At 43.8% G+C, this 22415-nt stretch overlaps 1 protein-coding gene across 1 annotated transcript; it reads right to left on the bottom strand.

Annotated features, from left to right (window-relative positions):
* Positions 1–118: 118 nt before the first annotated feature.
* Positions 119–21904, bottom strand: MRPS18A (mitochondrial ribosomal protein S18A). The gene is made up of 6 exons (XM_082049344.1): positions 21747–21904; positions 21528–21559; positions 17983–18087; positions 10808–10931; positions 9925–9991; positions 119–757 (listed from the first exon to the last, which is right to left on the bottom strand). The coding sequence occupies exons 1-6, from the start codon at positions 21844–21846 to the stop codon at positions 613–615; spliced, it is 573 nt and encodes a 190-aa protein (XP_081905470.1). The 5' UTR covers positions 21847–21904; the 3' UTR covers positions 119–612.
* Positions 21905–22415: the final 511 nt, after the last annotated feature.

Raw genomic sequence — 22415 nt, 5'->3', positions numbered from 1 at the left:
CAAGATGGAAAATTATGCACATCTATCAGCCCCAAACTATCCCAGGAAGCAGCTGTATCACTGACATGGTAGACTTGTGGCAAGTGTACTTGCAAGGTCAAAAAACTAGGCCAAGTCATCAAGCATGTCAACATTCTGTATTTGCTGGATCCAGGAGTGAAGCACAAGCCAGGAATCCTTACGGGGACATACAAGACACACACACACACCTGTCTGCCGCTGCCACAGGTGTTCTGCTGCAAATTATGGATAGTACAGATTACAAAAAAAATTTAATTTCAGTAGTCATTAACTATTTCTGTTACTGCCAAGAAGGCAAATATCTGAGTTGAAATACACGTTGAAATACATGAAATACCCAGTTGTGGACCATGGAACAAAAACCTTCAGATTTTTTCTGGCTTTGGGGTAAAAGTCTTTGCCTCCTGCTTTCTCCAAATCATTCTGCACACAGAACTTTGCTTTGCTGAATCTTATATTCTCCTAGAAGAGCAGATTGCATTCACTGGAGAAAATGACATTTTTGCGATAAGAAAAGTTGAGATACTGACAAACTTGCAAAAAACCTCAGAACAGTGGAAAACAGCTTAGTGAGTATGCCAGTTTTGGCCACTAGTGGTTGAAACAGAGAAGCTTGGGTGTATATTTGACATTATCCTTCAGCAAAGGGTGTCCGACTGGCAAGGGTTTTTTGCACCACTTAGGGCCCCTCCTCCAGATGGGCTTTGCAGATTTGATGGACCAGCGCGTCAGATACCTGTCAAAACAACACAAACGCATTTCAGTTTTAAACTGGTCACTGAGAAGAAGTTCCGACTGAAGCAGAAGCAGGCACTACAGCCTCTGCCTCCCCAGGTGCCTCTTTATAAAAGGAATAACCGTGAGCAGAGCTCCCTCAATTTAGAAGGGACTACTAGAAAGGAATTTTTGTTTTGGAACTAATAAGCTGCACCTCTGTACTGAAAGCACTGGCACCAGCCTGACTTTCAGTTTCATGAAACAGATCAGGTGTAGTCTCTACGCTGCTGGCAAGTTGTCCACCTGAAGCTAAACTGGAGTGCCAAATGCTTCCATTGGAACTAAGTCTAACACTGTATGCATCCAGCCTGTACGGGATGTGTTATTTCAACAGCCAGCCTCAATAAGGTAAACTAATTACAAAGGCTAAACCCTGTGAGAAATAAGTCTCTAAAAAGGGATTTGTTTAGTTTCAGTGTATAATTGGTTATTTCTTCTCCATGAGATAGGTTTCTGGCCTAGTCTTGTATTTTCACATGTGAAAATTTGCTTTCCTATTCTCTGTACAATACTATTGCAGCTTGCTGGTGCAGGAAGTCAGAACCTACAATGCAAGAGGTGCTAGAATGGAATTACCATCACAACTGCAAATCTCTGTGAAGAGCAATGTCTGGCAAAAATCCTCTGCTTTTTACCATATGAAGTTTTAGACTTGGCTTTGCAAACAGGCAGGGGATTTCAGATCCAGAATCAGTTACTGGAAATTCTACCCTGTGGCTGGGTGGCCTAGAGTTTTGTTAGGCTTTAAATCTTTTGCTACCAGTAGAGAGGGGAATAGAAGTCCTTAGAGAAAGAGGAGTCTTTTCAGACAATAAGGATCCAAAGTAAAACCCTAGCATAATCTGCACAAACAATGCTCCAACAAATTAGAATTTGGAACAGACTGATAAACTTTGTCCAGCGATGTTTGCATGCCTCTGTTGAGTAATCCCATGGTCTTAATGTAACCTCAATCAGTCATCCTCTCCACAAACAGCTTTGTTACCTTTTATTTGCATCGTGCAAATTTGAGATATTAAGAACTTCGGACAGAGACCATGTAATGCATTTGTTTGAAGGCATTTGGCACTTGCCTGAGAACTACAAAGAAAGCTTGCTATGCCAGGCAGCTACAGACTGTATAACAGCAGCCCATTTTCCTAGCACTTCCTCAGCAATCCCAAACAACACAAATTGAAAAATGAATCACATTTAGAGGCTCCTGCCACTGAAATGAAGCCACTTCCAAAATGCTTTGCTTTTGCTTTGAGGAGTTTACGGTAGTTAAAACACCTAGAAGCAACAGGAAGAGGGATCTGGGAGACAGCAAAGAACAAGATCCAGCCACTTGTTCTCCTGTGCATGTGCTGAATTAGTCCCTTTTGACCTTTCACGTTATGTAGTGCATTAGTGAAATCCCTTACATAACCACATCAGGACAGGAAGTAGGAGAGACTCTCTCGTCTCTAATTTCACACGTGAAGGGAGTTCAGAGAGTCCAAATGCAGGTCCCCAGTTCAGAATCTGGTAAAGAACTGTGGCAAGGCAGCTACATCGGGAGAAGCTGTAGGGTATTTGATGGGCACATGGGGCAAGGTCCTTCTTTTCACATTCCCCTTTCTGCACTTAGGAGGTCTGTAGCGCAAGTTTTAATATCGCAAAGCTGCACTTACAGCGAAGGAGGAAAAAAAAATCCCAAATTGTTTTAATGCATCAGTGTGCCAAGTGCAGTTCTGGTCACGTGTCCACAGGCTTACGGGAAAGTGCCCCTGTGATAATAAATGATCTCACTGGAAGAGAAGTGAATGTGAGATACACATCAATGCTGCGTGCAGGTTTAGACAGACAGTGGCTTTTTAAGAAATCCCTCTGTTTCTGTGTGGGGGCTGGAAGTGCACACCCCAATTCTGCATAGGAAGGAGGATTTAGTAATGGCCTGATTTTAAAGCTTTTGTTATTTCTCTTTTGAGCAGGTCTAATCCAGCGCTCTGGTCCAGGCTTTTGGCTTCCTTTGGGGACTGCAGGCTGGGGTTTTTCATTGTTAGCTGAAACAGACATTTGGACGCTTTCCCTTCCTGGAGCACATTTGCTTTTAGTGCTTTTAATACTTGCTTTGTCCCAAACTCAAACTTCTCCTATTTTGTTTGCTGCCTTTTTTTTTTTTCCCCCCACCTTGATTCAGCAGAGGCAAAAGCCTGATGCCTGGGAGCAGTCAGTCTACAAAGTTCCTTTTCCTCTGACTAACCCCAGTTCCTACTATTTCACAGATTTTTTTTTTTTTTCCCTAACAGTAAAAACAATCCACAAAACTCATGTTAGAGATGGACCTTTCCTGCACACTCTGCTGTCCATGTAAGGTAGTGTACCCCCTTTTCAAGACAAGTCACCCAATTTTCCATTGTATCCAAAGACACAGTTTGTCTTGGGGAGTTTTTACAATAACCTACACGCACACACTGGCAGATGGTCTGAATTTTCTCAATCAGCTGAGGGTTGTCAGGACAGACCTTCCATGTCGATGCCAAATGCAACTGTTCCACAGTCTCCTAACCTACCATCTCCGTGTGCAGAGCTCTCAACTCTGGAGAAAGGGGAACAAAACTGCCAATCTTGGGGACTGGCAACTCACCTCGGGGCTCTGCTTGCCCCCTTGAGTACGGTAGGATCCTGGTCAACAGCTAGAATCCCTATGCTCCAGCTGCACACATCAGTATAACAATTTGGATAAAGTGTGATGGGAATCCTGGTGGGATTTCCCTGATGGGAAAAGGCAAGATATAAACAGGATGGAAACAACTGTGGTTAGGCACCTGCAGTCATTGCAATTGCCTAAAATCTCTGTGGCATGTGGAAGTCCATTTCCACAGATTTTATGCAGTGAATAAAGCCTCCTCACTCAGAGGCTGCCACTTAACACCTAGGAGTAGCACAGGGCTTCCACCTCTGCTGGGTAAGGGAAATGACCTACCTGCTGCGCACCCACAGCCCTGCACGCAGCCCACACAAAGGCCACTTTGGTGCAGTTCAAGGCTGAACTTCTGAACGCCCCCCCCCCCCCCCCGAGCTTTTTCAGTCTGGCTTTTGTTTGGATAAAGAGCAGAAGGCTACAGACTGCAGGAAGCACTCGATCAAAGTGCTGGCAAGATTGCTCCTCCCTGCCACATCCCTTCCCATGACACCTCTTGGCTTTGCTCACCTGCAGCCGCTCTGGATCTTTGCTTTTGAATTCACATGCTATGCACAGCAGAGTTTGCATGCAGATGAGAGAAACCACATGCTGCTGGAGTGAAATGCTGATAGCAGTGAAACCAGATTCTGCTCCCAGGGACAAGAGGTGTCCACAGAGCCCAAGAACTTTGTAATTCATGAGGAGTTCATATGGAACCTTCCTCTTTCCTAACACACAGCAACTTCTTCAGTTCATGTGATGGAGGAGGGATTGACTTGGATATTATCTGTGCCAAGTTCTGGTCTTCCAGTAGGTAGCTGAAATTGGAGTGGCAGCTGAGCACTCCAGATCAAGTACTCCATAATCTACAGCACCTCTTGCTGCCACAGCCTGGACTCAGAGAAACTGTGACTTCCCTTAGTCCTTTTGGAAAGGGAACAACTTCACAGTGTTGTGCTTTAACCAATATTTTGGACCTGCCAAAAGAAAATGAGCGCTATACTCACATTAAGAGAGCATCTAGATGCTGGCTTGAACTCACTGACTGTTCTGGATAGAGTGTTAGTCCACACTATACATGTAACAACTTCCATGCTGGAAAAAAAAACTGCTGAGCTATTCAGGTTTCCATTCATGAAAGTAAGGATAGAAGTTTGACCTGCAGCTGTGCTTGACTGTTTCCCAGATGGTTCTCCTGTGAGGTGGCCTACACACACATGAATCTGGAATATGAGAACAGTCTGTCACTCTGCACAGTGCTGGTGAAATCCCTCAGAACTTCCTTGGCCTCATGGACTAGTAAAAATATTTTGTTTCTGCAGCACTTAACTGGAGCATGCCAGGCTGGCACACAAGTGAATGCAGAAATAACCGTAGGAAGTTATGAAAAGGAGAATTCAGGCTCAGGATGAGGGAATAATCCTTGGCTGCAAGACAAATTTGCTTGTGGAATCATCCCTTGGAAACAGTGAAACCCCTAGACTGGGCCAAACATGAGAAAATGAACTGCAGGGAGTAATTCTGCATTGATAGGGGGTAAATTTCACTGGTGTTCCATGTCCCAGTTCTGCAGGCAAATGGTATGGAAGAGAGGGGGAGGACAGTTGATTCAAGAGTTTATGGATTATGTGGGTACTTCAATGGTCATATTTCTTTAAAGGCACCCATAGCTAGTAAACCAGTTAAGCAATAACATTCATGAGCTATTGCTGTCAAAAACAAATCAAGCAGAAAGCAAAAAGACAAAGAACTGAAGTCCAAGAAAAGAGAAACATCATGGTCTCAGCTAGACAGTATCCCAATTGCAGAGGATAGAAGAGAGAGCTGTGAAGTGCTCCCCAGTTGAATTCTGACCACAAGGTGTTCTTATGCATCTCCTACCAGCCCCACGACCGCACAGCTTGGCTCAAACTGGCAATTCACTTTCATGTTATACTTTCTTCTGTAGGCCCATTATCATAAGAAGGACATTGGAGTACTAGAGAGAGTGCAGAGAAGGGCAACAAAGCTGGTGGGGGGCCTGGAGCACAAGTCTGATGAGGAGCAGCTGAGGGAACTGGGGCTGTTTAGCCTGGAGAAAAGGAGGCTGAGGGGAGACCTTATTACTGTCTACAACTACCTGGAAAGGAGGTTGTAGCATGAAGGGTGTTGGTCTCTTCTCCCAAGTAGCAAGTGATAGGACAAGAGGAAACAGCCTCAAGTTGTGCCAGGGGAGGTTTAGATTGGGTACTAAGAAAAAATTCTTCACAGAAGGGGTTGTCGGGCATTGGAACAGGCTGCCCAGGGAAGTGGCGGAGTCACCATCACCATCAAAAGGCATTTAGATAAGGTTCTTAGGGACATGGTTTAGTGCTAGAGTTAGGTTATGGTTGGAGTTGATGGTCCTGAGGGTCTCTTCCAACCAAAATGATTCTATGATTCTCTTACATCCTGGATGGGTGATCTCATACTACGCTACACAGCTGGATGACCAGGAACAAGCTGGGATCTGCTCTTCCTCTTGCATTCCAGTAGCAGAAACAGGATCAGGAAACAGGGTGGGTAGGGGAAGGCCATCTGCTAAGTGACCCAGTGCAAAGCAGGGCAACTCTTACCTCTCTGCAGAGAAATCTCGGGCATGTAGAAGAAATGTCCAAAGTTTGTACAATGGAGGCAATAAAACCACTTCAGAAAATAGGGCAGGGATCCTGCTTTTTGGAAAACATCATGGAGTAAGCACTAAAAGAGTACCTTCTGGAGAGGCAAAGCAGGCAGAGGGGTTCCAGAGGATAAATCCACACTTCACATCACTAGAAAAATGGCAGGGCAGCACTGCTGACCTTTGTAAAAACAAGACAGTTTGCTGATAGTTCCATAGGATGGCATGTTACATTTTAATCCCAGCTGGGTGATAGTCTGTGCACACCAGACGCTTTGTATTTGAAGCAGCCTCACTTTAAACAGGTTGACCATGACATAGGCCAAACATTCTGGCCAAGACAAGCCACAGGTGCAGCCAAGGAAAAGCAGAGTAGCAGCTATTCTGGTGCTCTCAAGAAGTATACATTAACACAGCTCCTCCTTTATGTATGTACTTAGCACCTTTGCTCAGCAGCCATATAGCTCCTCCTATGTAGCTGGCCTGTACATAATCTCAGGGGCAAAGGACAGTTTTTCATCAGGTTGGTTTTTCCCCTTTTGGCAGCAGATGAAGCTGTTCCCAAAAATAGAGACACAACCTTGGAAGAAGCCCTAGCCAAAGGGAGCATCAACCAGAACTCTGCAAGACTGGGGAAATGAAAAGGATTGCTCATCCAAATGAAGTAATCTGCCAGAATTCTGCCAGGCAGGGGCTGCTGCTTGAGTCTACAGAACATCCACAGAGACAACACGCAGTAAGCAAATGTTCAGGTCTGTATTATGGTAGAGCTGCTGAGCTCTGCCTCACACTTCAAGTTACATTCCTCACAATGAATCTCCTTCAGTCTCAGGTGCTCTGAGTGGAATCAGCCTCTAAGGTTATCTTAGGCTTTCATCATGGTCCTGTCACTTTAGCAGCTGATGGTGTAGTCTAATGTCAAGAACTCTACCATCAGCAAAACATTCTTCAGCTCAGTGTAAGATTTTCTGTCCCTGGGTGGTAGGAATTCTCATAGAAGTATGTGGGGTAACATCTACAGCAGACACTGGCTTCTCAGAAGTCCCTCCTTTAAAAGTGTGAATGATTTCCTAATTCAGAATGAAGAGTGAGATATCTGACTGCTTACAGGGGAGCAATGAGAAGAATTTCAGGGCAGAAGGGGTGAGCACACAAAAGTACAGATAAAATTCTGAGAGAAATATTCCTTCAGCAGGGCAAAGCTTACTGTCACAGTCTTGAGACAGACTATAAGTCTCTTTGGTGCTCTCTCTATTCTTTTCATCTTGCGCCTTCCTATTTTAGAACAGTATAGCAGGAATTGTGTCTTGCGCAAAGCTTTCTTCCATGTGCAATGCAAGATCCTGATGGCAAGAGAGTAAGTGCAGATGAGTAAGGAGACGACAGCAGGAACAGAGGACACGTGACTGGGAATTCTCAATATAATGGATATGACAAATCCACCTGTGAGAACTATCCATCTCACTTTGCAAACCTGATACAAGTTTGTCTCTTTGTTCGCTGGCTTGTTTCTGCATGACTACTTTCTTCTGACCAAGGAGGACCAGACTGCTGCAGAGACAAGTGACTTCTCTTTCACCTTTGCAAGCACCCATGCACAGCAATAGGCAAGCTGCTGTGCGAGAATCCCTGGTTCCTTCACACACCAATTGAGTGCTTCCCAAATTACTACAGATTTACAGAAAGCTTTACAAACAAGTACAGAGGCAAAGACAAAGTAAGCTTGGACAAATCATTCATGCAGGAACCTTTGGTACAAACTCTGGCTTCATTCCCAAAATAAGCACAGGCTGAATGTCTTAAGCATGTGGGCACCCTTCAGTCCAGAGGAAGGAAGCAATTGATATCTTCTGTCTTAGGTGGTGCCAGCTACTCTTCCAGAGAGCAATGCGGGAAGTGCAGGTTGGGGTACACATGGTGAAAACTCTCACAGAACCACAATGGCCAAGATGTCACAAGGCTCCCACAAGCAGAGCTTTCCTCTTCTGGCAGGCCAAGATGACCTAGGGAGCACTCCTCAAGTACCACTGCAGTCTATCCTGGCTCTGGGACTCAGTTGTTTAATTCCAGCCCCACCAACAAAACTTTCAATTTGATTTCTTGATTCCATTATCTTGCCTCTACCCAGACCCCAAAGCCTGCCTATTACAGTGCTGTTTCATCTGCTCAGCAACAGCTCTGGTCTCTTATTCCAAACTCTGCTTCCACCCTGATTACTAGGTTCCCTTGTAGGGAGGAGAAAAACAAGGGTGGTGTAGGGAGGGAGCAGCAATGCAATAGGGAGGGCTTGGATACTAATCTCCAATTTAAATCTCTTTTTAGAGGTGTAGCACACCTACTTCCATGTAGAATGTATCCAGAGGTATCTGTTCTTTGTTCTCACTAAAAGTCTACAGAACAATTTATAGGAATCGAGGCATTAGATCTGGAGTCCTGGTGTGATTCCAGCAAGATACAGGATTTGCCATTTCCTGTCTCAACCTGCTATGCAGGGTTGCTATGTGAATGCTAACAAGATAATGTGCTCCACCCCACAGCTGCTAGAAAAACACAGCTACTAAAGAATCCCAAAGACTTGTAAGATACAGGAAAGAAGTAGTTTTCAGAGCTGAAGTATATGATGGCTACAGGGCTTTATCAAATGTAGTCCTCTAATTTGATGCCCACTGATACCCAGTGTGCAGCATGCCAGTATCCAAGGGACATTTCCAAGGGCTTGCCTCAAATCTCCACTGCAGACAGTCAGAACTGAAAGGCAGGAGTCTTCAGCTGCCCCCAGCCCTGCAGCCTAAGCTCTCCCAGCAACAGCCCCATGGCCTCTGGTAACCCCACGGCTTGCTAATGCAAGGTTCATAAACTGCTCTGACATCGCCATGGAAACAGAGTGTGAGGTCATAAACAGGGGATTAGCACCTCTGAGCGCCCAGCACAGCCTAAGAGGCGGCTCCAGGCTTTCTCTTCACCCATCAAAGGCCAGGGGCCATAGAGGCCGGGGAGGGGGAAAAGACCCTGTAGCACAGGAAGGTGGAGGGCAAATCGCTGATTGGGGGAAACAAGGATGGGGCAGAGTGGAACAGGCTTGTGATGGGCCCTTGCTGGCTGCTCAGCCCCCCACTCACTGCTGGAACACCTCCAGGGCACCCTCCAGCTGTTGGGGCCCAGTCACCAAAAGGCTAAGAGAGAAGGGACTGTTTCACCTGGAGAAAAGCAAGCTCAGGGAGCATCTTATCAATGTTTAGCAATACTTGAAGGAAGGGAATAAAGAGGATGGAGCCAGGTTTTTCCCAATGGTGCCCAATGACAGGATAAGAAGCAATGGGCACAAACTGAAACACAAGGAATTCTGTTTGAACATAAGATAACATTGTTTCACAATGTGAGTTGGTTCTCTGGAACAAGCTGTCCAGAGAAATAATGGAAAGTCCATCCTTGAAGAAAAACCTGATCGGACATAGTCCTGGGTATCCTGCTCGAGCAAGGGGCTTGGACTATGTGATCTCCAGAGGCCCCTTCCAATCTCAACTATGCTGTGATGCTGTGGCTTACTCCTGTGACTGCTCTACTAAGTGTTAGTGATGAGGAGGCAAGTGCAGCTGAGGATGGGAGGGCAGAATCTGAGGTGTGGCAGTTTAATCCTGTGGGAATAAATGGTTTGAATGAGATGTGGTTTGCCCTTAAAACACTAACAAGAGAGTAGCATGAAGGACCTTTTCCAAAATGCTACGAATACTCTTGATGAGCCTTATTCCTTATGGCACGTTTTACCCAGTTATAAGGAAGTGTTTTTCCTGTTCCAATCTATCCTTGAAAAAAAGAAATGTGGAAAGACAAGACTATGCACCTGTTGAGCTTGGGTTTCTTGGGAACATGCCCTTCAGGAAGTGGAGGCCTGTGGTTTGGCAACAAACCTGAAACAGAAAAAAGAAAAGCGTGAGAATATTTTGCAGTGCCTCCTTGCCTCTATAGCATCCACAAGTTACCTTTCACCTTGTAAGCCAGGCAACCCAGATCCCTACTGGGACATCACAGCAAAAACTCAAGTACTGTAGAAAGGGTATTTTATCTTGAACTATTGCTGAACCTGCAGCCAGACAAAGAGGAGCTAGGAGGTTGTGCCGTGTACAGAAAAGAAAAACACAAAGACACAGCCACTTGGGCTCATCGGAGATGCTTTCTGAGAGGGCACAGGGCACTTGTGTCCAATCATATTCCACCTTCAGGATGAAAATCTGACTATTAAAATTCTCAGTCCATTCAATTTGGATACAACTCAGGTACCAGGCATAAAGATCAGCACTATACTCCAATTGTGTCAACCTGGGTCTCACTTCCAGGGTAAAGCAAAAAAGTATTCACATAGCAGATGGTAGACAGGTGCATGTTATTAGTGAAGTAGGTCAAGCTTATGCTAAATCAAGTAATTTCAGAAGCTGGTATTTAATCATTAGTTACTAGAGACTGAGCCACTTCCCAGATCTTTCTGCAACAGTAGACTCATCTACAGGAACAGGTGTCTGCTGCCAAAGCAGGAGCCAAGACACATAGAAAGTGGAACAAGTAGTCTCTGGTCCATTGTCCTGTCCCAGCATGTGTACCATAATGGTTTTGCTGGGTGACTGGACAATGACATCTCACTGAGCTATATTAACTGGGCAGGAGACGGCTCTCAAGGGGCTCTGTGGATGTCCCTCAGTAAGGGATTGTCTCAGGAGAAGGCTAGGTACCTGCACGGTGAGCCATCTGCACACAGACAGCAATCTTCTTATGCTCCTCCAAACAGAGCCCTGTGATCCTTCGTGGCAGCATCCCTCCATCAGAACGGATAAACTGACTCAGCAGCAAGACATCCTGAGAGAGCAAGAGAAGGACAAAACCATCAGCGCTACAGCTACTTTAACTGCTGTGATTCTTAGGTGTTGTGCTGATGCTCGTGCTGTGTACAGGACTTGAAACAAAGGAAAACAAACCAATGATTCCTTCCCTATGTGTTTTGGCTGCAGCCTGACAACAAGTTGCGTTTGCTTGCTGTCACTCCACCTGCCAGCTTAGCTCACTAAGGTCACTCAGATGGTCTGAGTCTTCCCCTGACTTCACTAGTGTAAACATATGATGTCAGCTGCAATCTCTGCTACTTCACTGTCACTTGCTCCAAGATTCTAGCTATGATAATGTGTCCTAGGTACTCAGGCACAGTTACACAAGACCTACAGATGGACAATGTTTACACAACTTGAAATGCCATCACAGCTGCTACCCTAAAGGTCACAGATATGTTAGATCACCTCTGGCCCCCTCCTTGTTCCCTCAGAAGGGGATTGTTCTCTGCTATCTACTCCTCAAACTTTTGTCCAGTTTCCCATGGTGGAACTTCCCTCATGTCTCTCTGGAGGGGTGGAGAGCAGGAAAGTGGTCCAAGATCTCGCACGAAGAAGCTTTGTATAAGAAATGAAAAGAACGTGTGCTGATAAGAAAGACCTAATAGGAAAAATCATTGCCTTCAGTCCTTCGGCTGTGCATTTATGAGCTGGGGCTGTTTGTTACAGCCATGCTGGATGGAAGGAACACTTGGAGAATGCCGAGGGCTCATCTGTGATTCAAGAATATTTTAGATTACACTGCTGTTGACCTTTCCAATTAAGAGCTCTAGAAACCTAAAGCATTCTTCATAAAAACAAAATTAAAGGGATCTTTAGGATCAGATAGTATCACAGAGCTAGGATAACAATTTTTTTTAAACACAGCAGCAGCAGCTGTTGCACAAGTGTCCCATTAACTGTACATAGTACAACAGCCCAGTATTTAGATATATGCTCTCCATCTCCACACGCAGCACCACTGCAAATGTACTCCATAGGCCAATACAAGCAGGTCCCCTTGACATGCTAACGTGAGCATAAGTTGGCCCAAACAGCCTCTAGAGACCATGTCCTTATTTTTTCCCCATCTCTTGATAGACTTGTTGCTGGTGGAGAGTTTACTTCTCTACCACTGTTGTAAACATGTTCATAGTTGAGGTAGCTGGACGATGTGGAGGCTGCCTGCAGGCTGGAGGGACCTGCCAGCACGCACCCCGACAGAACAAGAATTCAAATCAGGCACATCAGTACTCTACACCCCTCCTGTTTAGGGAAAACCACAAGAACAAAGAGTGCTTGTTACTTTTCACATTGGGTAACCCCGACTCTGCCTGTTGTTCACGGATTTGCAGACCTGCTCCCATCTCCCTATCTTTGCTCTTTTATAAAGAGTGCCCCAAAGCATTCCTAGGTTCATCTACTGCCCTTGCAAAAGTGGATATAAAATGAGTATTCAGAAAACCTAGCTATCTAGGAATTATACATCCATTCTCACTGCACAAGACCAGCTCAGCTCTGAAGGGAGCTGCTGGAATTCAGTACAGCTTTCTGATAATGACCGGTTCTGACATATACTTTCATACCAGTATTGCAGCCAAAATTTAGAGGTTTGTTGTTTGTTTTGGGTTTTGTGGTTTGTTTTTGTCCTTCCCTCTCCCCACCTCCAATCCCACCCTCACTAATATCATCATGACACACAATTTCCCTCTTCCCTTATCTGGCTTCCTTTCTACCTCTACTTGTCTACAATGAATGTGTCCAGGCTGATTTTCAGATACAGCTCCTTCAAAAACACGGCAGGTTAGGCAACTTCTCACTGATACAAAATGACTTATTAACCACCAGAGTGATGTTGTATCCAAAGAACAGAAAAGGCACAGTGGAGCAACTGGCAGCAAGCTCCTGAGAGGCCATTTATGGTTGAAAGAGAAGCCAAGTGTCCTCAGCCCAGTTAATGCACAGCCTTGCCAATGGGAACAGTAACCAGGGGATCAGTTGGTGCCAGCTGCGTTGGTGGAAGCTGGACAGAGGCCAGCCAAACAGTCCAAGGGCACTGACTTTTGGCCACTCCTGAAATGCACTGGATTGGATTCAGGAAACCAGAGCAAGACTCCATTTCCTTTTTGCCTCCTCTTTAGCCATGCAGTTCTCCAAATCACCAACAGCTCAACTTGCCATTTAGCACAAACACGGCATTTCCCAAAGTGAAAAAGGGCTGTCCAGCTCCAGGTGCCTAGAAAGAGAAAAACTTTCTAGACTTTTCTACTAGCCTGCTGCATTACTCTGTGGGGAAGAGGAAAAGGGGAGCTGATGGCAAGTTTGAGGCTGTTCCAGCCTTTGCAGCCATGAAACCTTAAGTAGGCCACAGGCTCTTGTGAGTGGTGTGTGTGGTCCAAGTGATTTCTCATATTACCACCACGCCTCATGGAGTCACAGGCTTGTTATCAAGTGTTTCTACGCAAAGAGAGGAGGTGGAAAGGAAAAGGAGAAAGTCTTTCTTTTTCTCCCTATGGGGAAAAAAAAAAAAAAAATAATCAGGAAAATCTGTTCTTTGTTATCATCTATGACCAACAGTATCACCAACTGAACAACACCCTTGTGTGGCAGCCATTTCTGAACTGAAATCATCCGCGTCCCAGCCGCTGCAGCTCCAAATTACACTCACAGAGTGTTTGACTTAGAATGTTGCACACTTGACAGACTGATTGTCCATTTCTGAAGATACCCACAGTTAATAGGCCAGGTGCCTCTCCCAGAGTACTTGCACAGATGCATCTTACCATAGGGAGAAAGCAGACAGGTACAGCCAACTTTATGGGGCAGCTGTGGAGGGAAACAAACAAGTATGTGGAGCGGTCAAAGAAAAAAATATGTCTGGCAAGTTCTCATGGTGCCGTCATGTTCCATGAAATTCACATTTTGTGCTAGTGGACAGCCAAGCCTGTAACCACAGATTTGCTTTAATCACTGGACAGCTCCCACGAGGCTGGACCCAGATTCCCACCCCTGTAATCTGCAGCATTTGATGAAAACAACTTGGATTGAATTATTCTAGGGCTAATAGGCAAAGCTCGCAGTTTGGTTTCCCCTAATTGCTGCCAAAGCAAGATGACATATTTACTGCCTACTCAGACTAACGATGTTTGAAGTGGATAAGGGGGAAAATGAAAAACAAGTTTAGCCTTCACCTCTAAAAGAGCTGGATAAACTTGCTAAACGCAACACTCTGCACAGCACATTCTTGTGAATGGATGGCAACCAAAATGCAGAGGCATCTTTGCATTTTAATATATGCAGACACTTTGAAAAGCGGGATCCTTGACTAGTTACATGCAATTCATTAGAACCTTCATTTACTGCAAGAAGAGTTCTGTCTGTGTAGCCAAATTACTACTGGACTGTATCAGACAAGTCTGCCAGTCATTATTTCCAGTTACACAAGAGTCTAGTTTTTCCCTTCTCCCTTACTTTGGAGTGCTGTACACCATTCTCCAGGCATTTCGTAACAGGACTGCAGGTTTCAATCCAGCTGCATCCTGACAATGACCAAAATAAATTTTTACCTCCAACGGATATGAGAAAAATCAACTGAGGTCTCAGTTTCAATGGACAGATGCATGCAGATCACAAATTTTGGGAATTTATACCTTAGGCACTGTTATCCTGAGCCTCAGCAGAGACTAAGGACTGAACTGGCACAGACAACTGCAGCCCTCCACACCACAGCTGAGGCAGGTCGGAATCATGACCTGCTAGCTCTTACAATGCCTGTTCAGTTGATTAATAACTTGGGAGACATTGGTCTCCCAGTTCTCTGACAGCCAAAGTAACTCATTATGCCGCTACTTTAGACTCTGCTAGTTGCACATGACAAAAGGAAAGTCCTATGAGGTCATATTACTCAGCTCCCTCAGGGGCTAATTCAACACTTCCCTTTTCATAGTGCCTCATTCAGCCCAATTACAAGCGTCCCAAGCAAAAAAGCTCACACTTTCCCTTCTGTGCAACTGACTGATCTCAGCTTATCAATCTCAAAGGAACCACTGTGATCCATCTATTCTGATCTCTTACCAAGCACAGATTATAGGTTGTGCTGTATGAACTGGGCTATCTCTGTAACAAAAATAGCTGTTCTCAATTTACAGACCTTTAGGACAATTAACCACCAGCGAGTAAACTGTACCACTGTTTAATTATCCACACAGTTAAACGCCTGCACTTTATTATTAAAGCATTTCAAGATTCTGCTGCTCATGACTGCTGCAGCAAAGAAAAATAGCAGAGACCGCTTTTGTGGGGAAAAGGGAAATTTTATTCTCCTTAACATTTAAAAGCTTGAAAATCCATGACTGGTACAAAGCATTCAAACATTGTAAGTGACTTATCCAAGCAGAAGAGGTGGCCTACTTCAGAACTGTAATTTCTCCTAGTTCTCATCAGCCCCACTGAGGAATGCCTCTAAATACCGAGGTAAGAATCTTAGAATCTGCCACAATTCTGAAAAACCAGTTCACACTGCTCTCTTTAGCTTTTTGTCCAGGTTCTCCTCTGCTCTACAGCAGGAGTATTGCATATATACACCAGATGCATATACTTTAAAAAAACTACATGACAGCCAAAATGAACGTATTCCTAGTTTGTCTCTCAGGACCACAATTTCTTACCAATGATCTCAACAATGATTCTCAAGACTCTGGCTGCAGAATCTCTCCTCACATTTGTTTTTTTTTCTTGCCTCCACACCAAACAGTAGAAATCAGGATCTAAGAACCAAACTGAACTGAAGCGTGGAAGAAAACTCATAACATTAGTTCCCTCTACAAACACACCTAAAACTCATGCTTTACATTGTCTGTTGGGACCTACTTCTCATCCTGTTCAGCCTCTACAGCATCACATTGTCTAAAACTGCTTCTTTATTCTCAATGGTGCATTTACCTCTACATACAACAGTCTTCTACCACAGACAGCAGTAGAAAGTTGGTTTATATATCAGTTTCCAAGATTTAATCCTCTCCCATGGCTCATTTAATCCCTGAGCATCAGTTTATAGTTTCTGGAGTTGTTACTATGTGACTCATTGAATGCTTTCTGGAAATGTGTAGAACTACCCAGTTTAATGATGTTGTTGCTTCCTTGCATTTACAAGTCACACATATTAACCTTAAGGAAAGTATTTTACAGTGCAAGTGATTGGTATGTTTTGATCACAACACAATTCAGCAACCACAAAGACACAATGCAAGAATTCGCTGCATTCAAACATGGCAAACACAAAATAATATATCTGTCTTTGTAGTTCTTTCCATACCTTAATGGTGTTTGCCATTCTCCTAATTTATTATCATCTGCAAATGCATTGTATTTTCAGTTTTTCCACATTGTTGAGAAACTAGATCACAGAATGCTAAGTACTCCCCCGCCCCAAACTTATTTCACTGTTTAATGTTGCATCCAGCTTGAGTCAGAATCATTGCCAACACTCTGATCCTAGACAAATTAATTTCTGCAACACAGGCTTTGAAAAGCACTAAACAGATATTTATTTACATCTCACATCTGTTGTTTCACCTGCCTGGACCAACTGCAAGTATTTTGTCTGGCAGTATTTCTGTACTCATGTTGCTCATAATTCATGAGTCATGATTAGTTCTATCAAACAGGTTATTTGTTTTTATTCCTAGTTGATACCATCTTACTTGGAATTTGTAACATTTGATTTACCAAGTGGCAATCATCAGCATAATGCTCCTTCCTCTCTCAGCGACTTAGTATTTCACTTGCCATTTTCAAACCATTTAATGATTCCTCAGGATTTTCTTCATGCTTTAAAAAAATCCTGCAAGCGAAGTAATGCTTAGCCAATTAACCAATTCCCTTAAGATCTTGGGGCTACACACAATCCAGGGCTGCTGGTCTGTACCTAATTCAATGCTTAAGTTATTTCTGTACCTGTTTTTTTCATGTTGTTTTACATCGGCAAGATTGCCATTACTACCTAGATATTAAAATATTTACTTTTCTTTAGTGTATGCACTAGAAAACTGCATGTGAGCAGCTCAGCCATCCTGCAGCCAATGTGGCTTTCAGTGCCCTTCTCCTCTCATTAATGGATTTTCTTTTTCACAAAGACTTCTTTTCCTCCAGATGCATCTGTATCTCTCTCGCCCTAATCCTATTGACATTAACTTATTCTGAGTTTTCTGTTGCGTTATCTTAGTAACAGCATGTTCCTGTCTGGTTTTCTTATTTTCTAATTCCAGTATTGGGTTTTTGGCTTGCAAGGGGGGCACTTAGTCCTTTTGTAAACTCTGTGCTAGAATGACCTCTTGTAAAGTCACATTCTGCATCTTCTATCTCATGCTACTTATTCTAAAGTGTTCTTAACTGTTGTGCTTTTGTTTTAAAACATTACAGGATTTCCCTCCCATCTTCTACATTTAGTGTTAGTAATCCTCTCATCAGTTAATAAACTTGTTAGAATTTCCTGCAAAAAGCTTGAATCAAAGTTATTTTTTCTGTTGCATCGGATGTAAACACATATCCTCTCCTTCATACTAAGAGTTTTACAAGTTATAAAAAACTTTTATTACCTTGTTGGACGATGACCCCGTGAGAAATTGTAGTGCTTAAAGACATATAATTGGTCTAGTAAAATCTTTTGGCCTCTCTGGAGTTAGAATAGGTCTGAATCAGTTGACTAAATGTTGCATTCCAGTTTGATTCTCCTGTAAGTACAATGCTGAAAGGAAGCTGGGCACAAAAGAGATATGGCCTTCGTAGATCAGACGGCCATGTGTATCATTCCAAACCTCCTATATAATAAAAGCTCATCCTTCTTTTTCCCCAGGAACACCATCAGCCAATTACTACACAATTACTGTGTAGGAAGCTCTTGTTACACCCAAGAGAAGCAGAGATGGAGTTAACTATCTTTACTACATCCAGCACAAGACAAGAAGGGAAGGTTGTACAGAATGTAGATCTGAGAGCAATATTTACCTAGCTAAGGGGATGGGGGAACTCTTCTTCATTTAACTTACCACATAATCGTACTTATGCTTCAGGTTCCAGCGACAGATAGGACACTGGCCAGAGGGGTTTGGAGGAGTTGGTGTCTCAGCATCCTCTATAATTCTCCCTTCAATCTAGGAAGCAATTTGAAGGACATCATGATCAGGCATAGCTTGGACCTCTACCTGTACCTGTGACTTGAGGAATACTTGTCATCAAGTCCACAACATATTGACCAGTATTGCGCAGAGGTAAGGGGAACAGTATCTGCATTATTCAACCCATTTACATAAAGATATACCAAGCACTTTGGGTATACAATGACTATGGAGGAAAGAACAAATCCAATGGGCATAAAGAACCATTTGGTAAATTCTTGTATAAGTTTTAGTAAACGTAAACTAGTTCACAGTCAGTGGGAAGTTCTCATAGTCACCTGAATTCCACTTATTGCAGTACTGCTTTGAACCATCATGCCTTGAAACTGTAGTGGCCCCTTAGCCAAAAGCTTTAAAACACATTTTTTTCTGCGAATAAGAGAATGTCACAGAATAGCAGATGCACATTGTGGGCCAAAACAAGCAGTGGCCCGCTAGATTATAAATCAGCAACAGGGGAAATTCTGAGCAAAAGTTAAACTTAATAAAGGGCTGTAGGATTTTTTTTTTTTTTCAAATTTAAACACACCAATATTTTTCCATCCAGTTTAATTCCCCAAACAATTCCTTTAGGAGATCATTTTATAATCTTTTCTATATCACTACAAAGCAGTGACATTTCACACTCAAGTTTTATCAAAAGTAACATGCAAACAGATGCAGAAGGTCTGTGTGGGAAGAACTTGAGAAATTTGTTTTCTAAATGTAGATATAATAGGAATATGAAGTCCATCTACATAGGTGCTTGTCTTCTTTTGAGGACTTATGAATAGAAATGAGAGCTTTCTCAAATTGCAGCTGAATGGACAGAAAAGACAATAAAACTAAGACTTTTTTTCTCCAAAATATTTTGGACGTTTCCTCTGGTCAAATTAAAATTAAAACCAGATTTTGAACACCAGCTGACAGCATCAAATAGCACAAGCACCAGAGTTTAAAAAGAAACCCTGGGTGGGATGCAATGTTACTTTTAAGAAAAAAGCTGTCTGATTTAGACTGAACTGTCAGGGTCTGTGCCTGAAAATCTGGGAAGAGAAAAGCATGACATTTTCTGTAAGTGTGTTTGGGACACTGGCATCCAGCTGAACTGTCAGAGCTAATTTATATCATGGATTTGTGTCTTTCTTGTCTAGTGGTGGCAAAATGGAAACAGAGAAGTTATTTTGTAGTTCAAGCATCTCAGTAACTCAAAGAGATAGAACATTGTCAATTTTTAAGTAAGATTCCTCCCTCTACAAGTAGAATAGCCAGTTTTACAAAAAACAAAAAGTAACTACAAATATAAAATAAAGGCCAGTATATAATTTTCTATTCATTAGTAAAGTTATACTCTGGGGAGCCAGTGTATCTGATCTTGATTCTTGCCAGCCTGGCCTCAGACTGTACTTTGATTGCAATTCCATCTTAGAATTCAGAATATTTATTCATTTCCCTGTCAATATCAATTTTTCTGGAAATAAATTTCAGTGTACATTATTTCGCATTTATCACCCAACTACTGAGGACTTTCATATTGTTAACTCACTCAGTTATTATTCTTCTGTTAGAGAACTACAAAGGAATATAGGGTCACTACATTCTCAGTATGCTGATGAAGTCCAGATTTCTCTGGGATTCATTCATCTGGTTCATGTTAAACACTTCCTCCAATACTGATAAAAGCACAGACACATAGAAAGATGAGTCCAGAAAAGACTAATGTAGAGCTGGTAGGATAAATGGAATGACCAGAGGATATGTTGAGAAATGTTTCAGCCCTTTAGCTGGTCAATTTACACCATTTGTTACAAGATTTTCCTCATCTAGGGACACTGATGGATCCTAGGCTGATGTCAGATATTATACAGTACAAATATCCAAATCTCCCTTATGCTTCTGCAATGGGCCAGGAAGAATTATTTTTCTAGAGACCTCTCCTACTGCAATGCATACCTTTTCTTATTCAAGCCTCAGCTAACGTATTGGGACTTCTCGATTATAATTTACATTCCCTCTGAAACCGACTGAGTGCCGAGTAAAGCAATCCACTGTGTGTTGTGTTATGTTCACACTCTCCCCTTGTTTTGGTTAAAACAACTTCAGAGCCTGCCTGCAACCTCTTCTCTTCAGGTCTCTGGGCAAAGATTAGTAGTTTGGCACTTGAAGAGAAGAAAAAGAGACTTTCCATCATACTTACTGTCAGTTTTGGAAATCTTGCAAACTGCCATATTCTATTTGATAATATATATCTAAAATATAAGTAACCTGCTCCATTCAGGTTTCAAATGTGACAATGTCCATTAATACACACATGACAAGAAGGAAACTCAGAATTTCAAAGGCATGAACAACTGTTTCATGCTGTTTCATAAGCAAGCAAAAAAGTCTGTCACCTCCTTATTATTTATATATAGAGATTAGCATTTAGTACACTGCCTTCTAGCTATTCCCAAATAATTTGTACTCCACTCTCCTCACTGTATTTATACCTTTCAAAAACATCTGTCACCTGTCTCCAGCCAAGGCACAGATTGCTACTGGCATATGTCATGTGAGCAGAATAATGCAACCTCCTTTCCTTCCCCAATAATTTCAGTGCTTCTGCTAAAAAAAAATAAAATAATAACAATTCTCTTGATAAAGTGCAACAGATCAGATAGTGTTAAATTAAGAAAAATGCAAATTCTACTGCTTGGGCCTCTTCCTTCCTGTCTTAAACCACAGCTAAGAAAATGCTTTTCTTTATCAGTTACTTCAGAACTTCTGTTTACTTTTCAGGAGCAGTTTTCCTTTAGTATTTAAGGTCTTCCTTTGATGATACTCGTTTCACTGAGGATTTTTTCTTACTACGTGCATTACAAGATACAAGCTTTGCATCACCTGTGGTCACTGTGGCACAGACACAACACAGATCAAAGGCAAGTGACATGCACTGCACACAGCCAGTACAGAGCCATCCTGTGATGTCACACTGGGCTGCTGGCCCAGGCCAAAGTGACAAAGTGACTGGGCAAACCTCCTTCATGCGGGCCCACACCCCAGACAATGCCAAGTGCCACCACTTCACAAAATGAACCCATTTGAAGAACTGCCTCTTGTGTTTTGGATTCCAAACGCCTCTGGTCAGGACTTCCAAGCTTACCAGGAGTTCAGCAAGGGATCTGGCACTGACGGGTGGATCTAACTGGAGCCACCCATGACCAGGAACACAGTGACAATCCCAACCTTCAGCAGCCAAGCCCTCCATGCCACTTAGTAACCCGTACCTACAATGCACCCCTACCTCGGTTTTGCCTACACACCCCGGGATGTCTTTCAGGCAGAAAAGCGACCCTTTTACCCTCTTTTTATTTCTTTCGGGGCGGGGCGGACACACGACGAGAGGCTGAGGGAGACGCGACGCCAAGGGCAGCGACTGAGGGGGCGCAGGGACTTACTGTGGTCGTGTTGCCTTTGGTCACCTCCACGACTGAGGAAAAAAAAAAAACAACAAACAAACAAAAAAAGGCAAAATGAGGCTCATTCAGTCTAAATCAATCAGTATTTTTTGGGGAGAGGGTGAAATACAGCGAACGCGTCCGTGTCTCCCGACCGGGGTGAGGCAACGGGGCAGCCCGCAGAGGCTCCACGGCGCCCAGGGCCACCCTCAGACTCACCCTCCCGGAGGGTTCGGACCGGCGGCGAGGCCCAACCGCTTCCGAAGAGCCCGGTGAACAACCGCCTCAACCCCCCTCGCAGCAGGCTGGGCGCAGCCATCTTCCCGTCGCCGGCGCTGCCGTCACTCTCGCTTCCGCCGGCGGGAAGGCGGGGGCTCTGCCGGCGCCATTTTGATGCGCGGCAGTTCCCCGCCCCTGGCACCTGAGAAGGGGGAGGAAGCGAGGGGTTTTGTTCCCCTGCCCAGCGTCTTCTCTCTGTGAGAGGAAGCCCCAGGGGTGGTTTAGCCTCAGCATTGTGGCGCAGAGGCCCCTGTGTTTGCATGGGCCCTGGGGTGACTCCTTCATCAGGGGATGTTTCAGCCCAGCTGTGGGGGGCAGAGAAGGGGCTTGTTTCCAATGTGCCTGTTTCATATCTGTACCTTCTAGGGGTGTTGAGGTCAGTGCATGTGCCTGCACTGGCTCGTGTAATTTGGCAGGTGAAGCTTTGAAGCAGCCTGTTGCCAAGCTGTAAGCTTGTCTTTGTAACCATGCAGTCCAGTTTACATGTTTTCCATTTTTCTTTTAATATCACTTGCTGTTGGGAGGTCTCAGGCAGCTTGTAGGCTGCTGAGAGATCACTTCTCCCATCGTCTTTCTTAGCATGCCCCATCTGTTAGCTTCTTCCACCTG

This window comes from Streptopelia decaocto (genome assembly GCF_964273445.1).
Source record: "Streptopelia decaocto genome assembly, chromosome: 3".
In the NCBI taxonomy this organism is placed as follows: domain Eukaryota; kingdom Metazoa; phylum Chordata; class Aves; order Columbiformes; family Columbidae; genus Streptopelia; species Streptopelia decaocto.
This window is presented reverse-complemented; position numbering and strand designations above follow the sequence as displayed.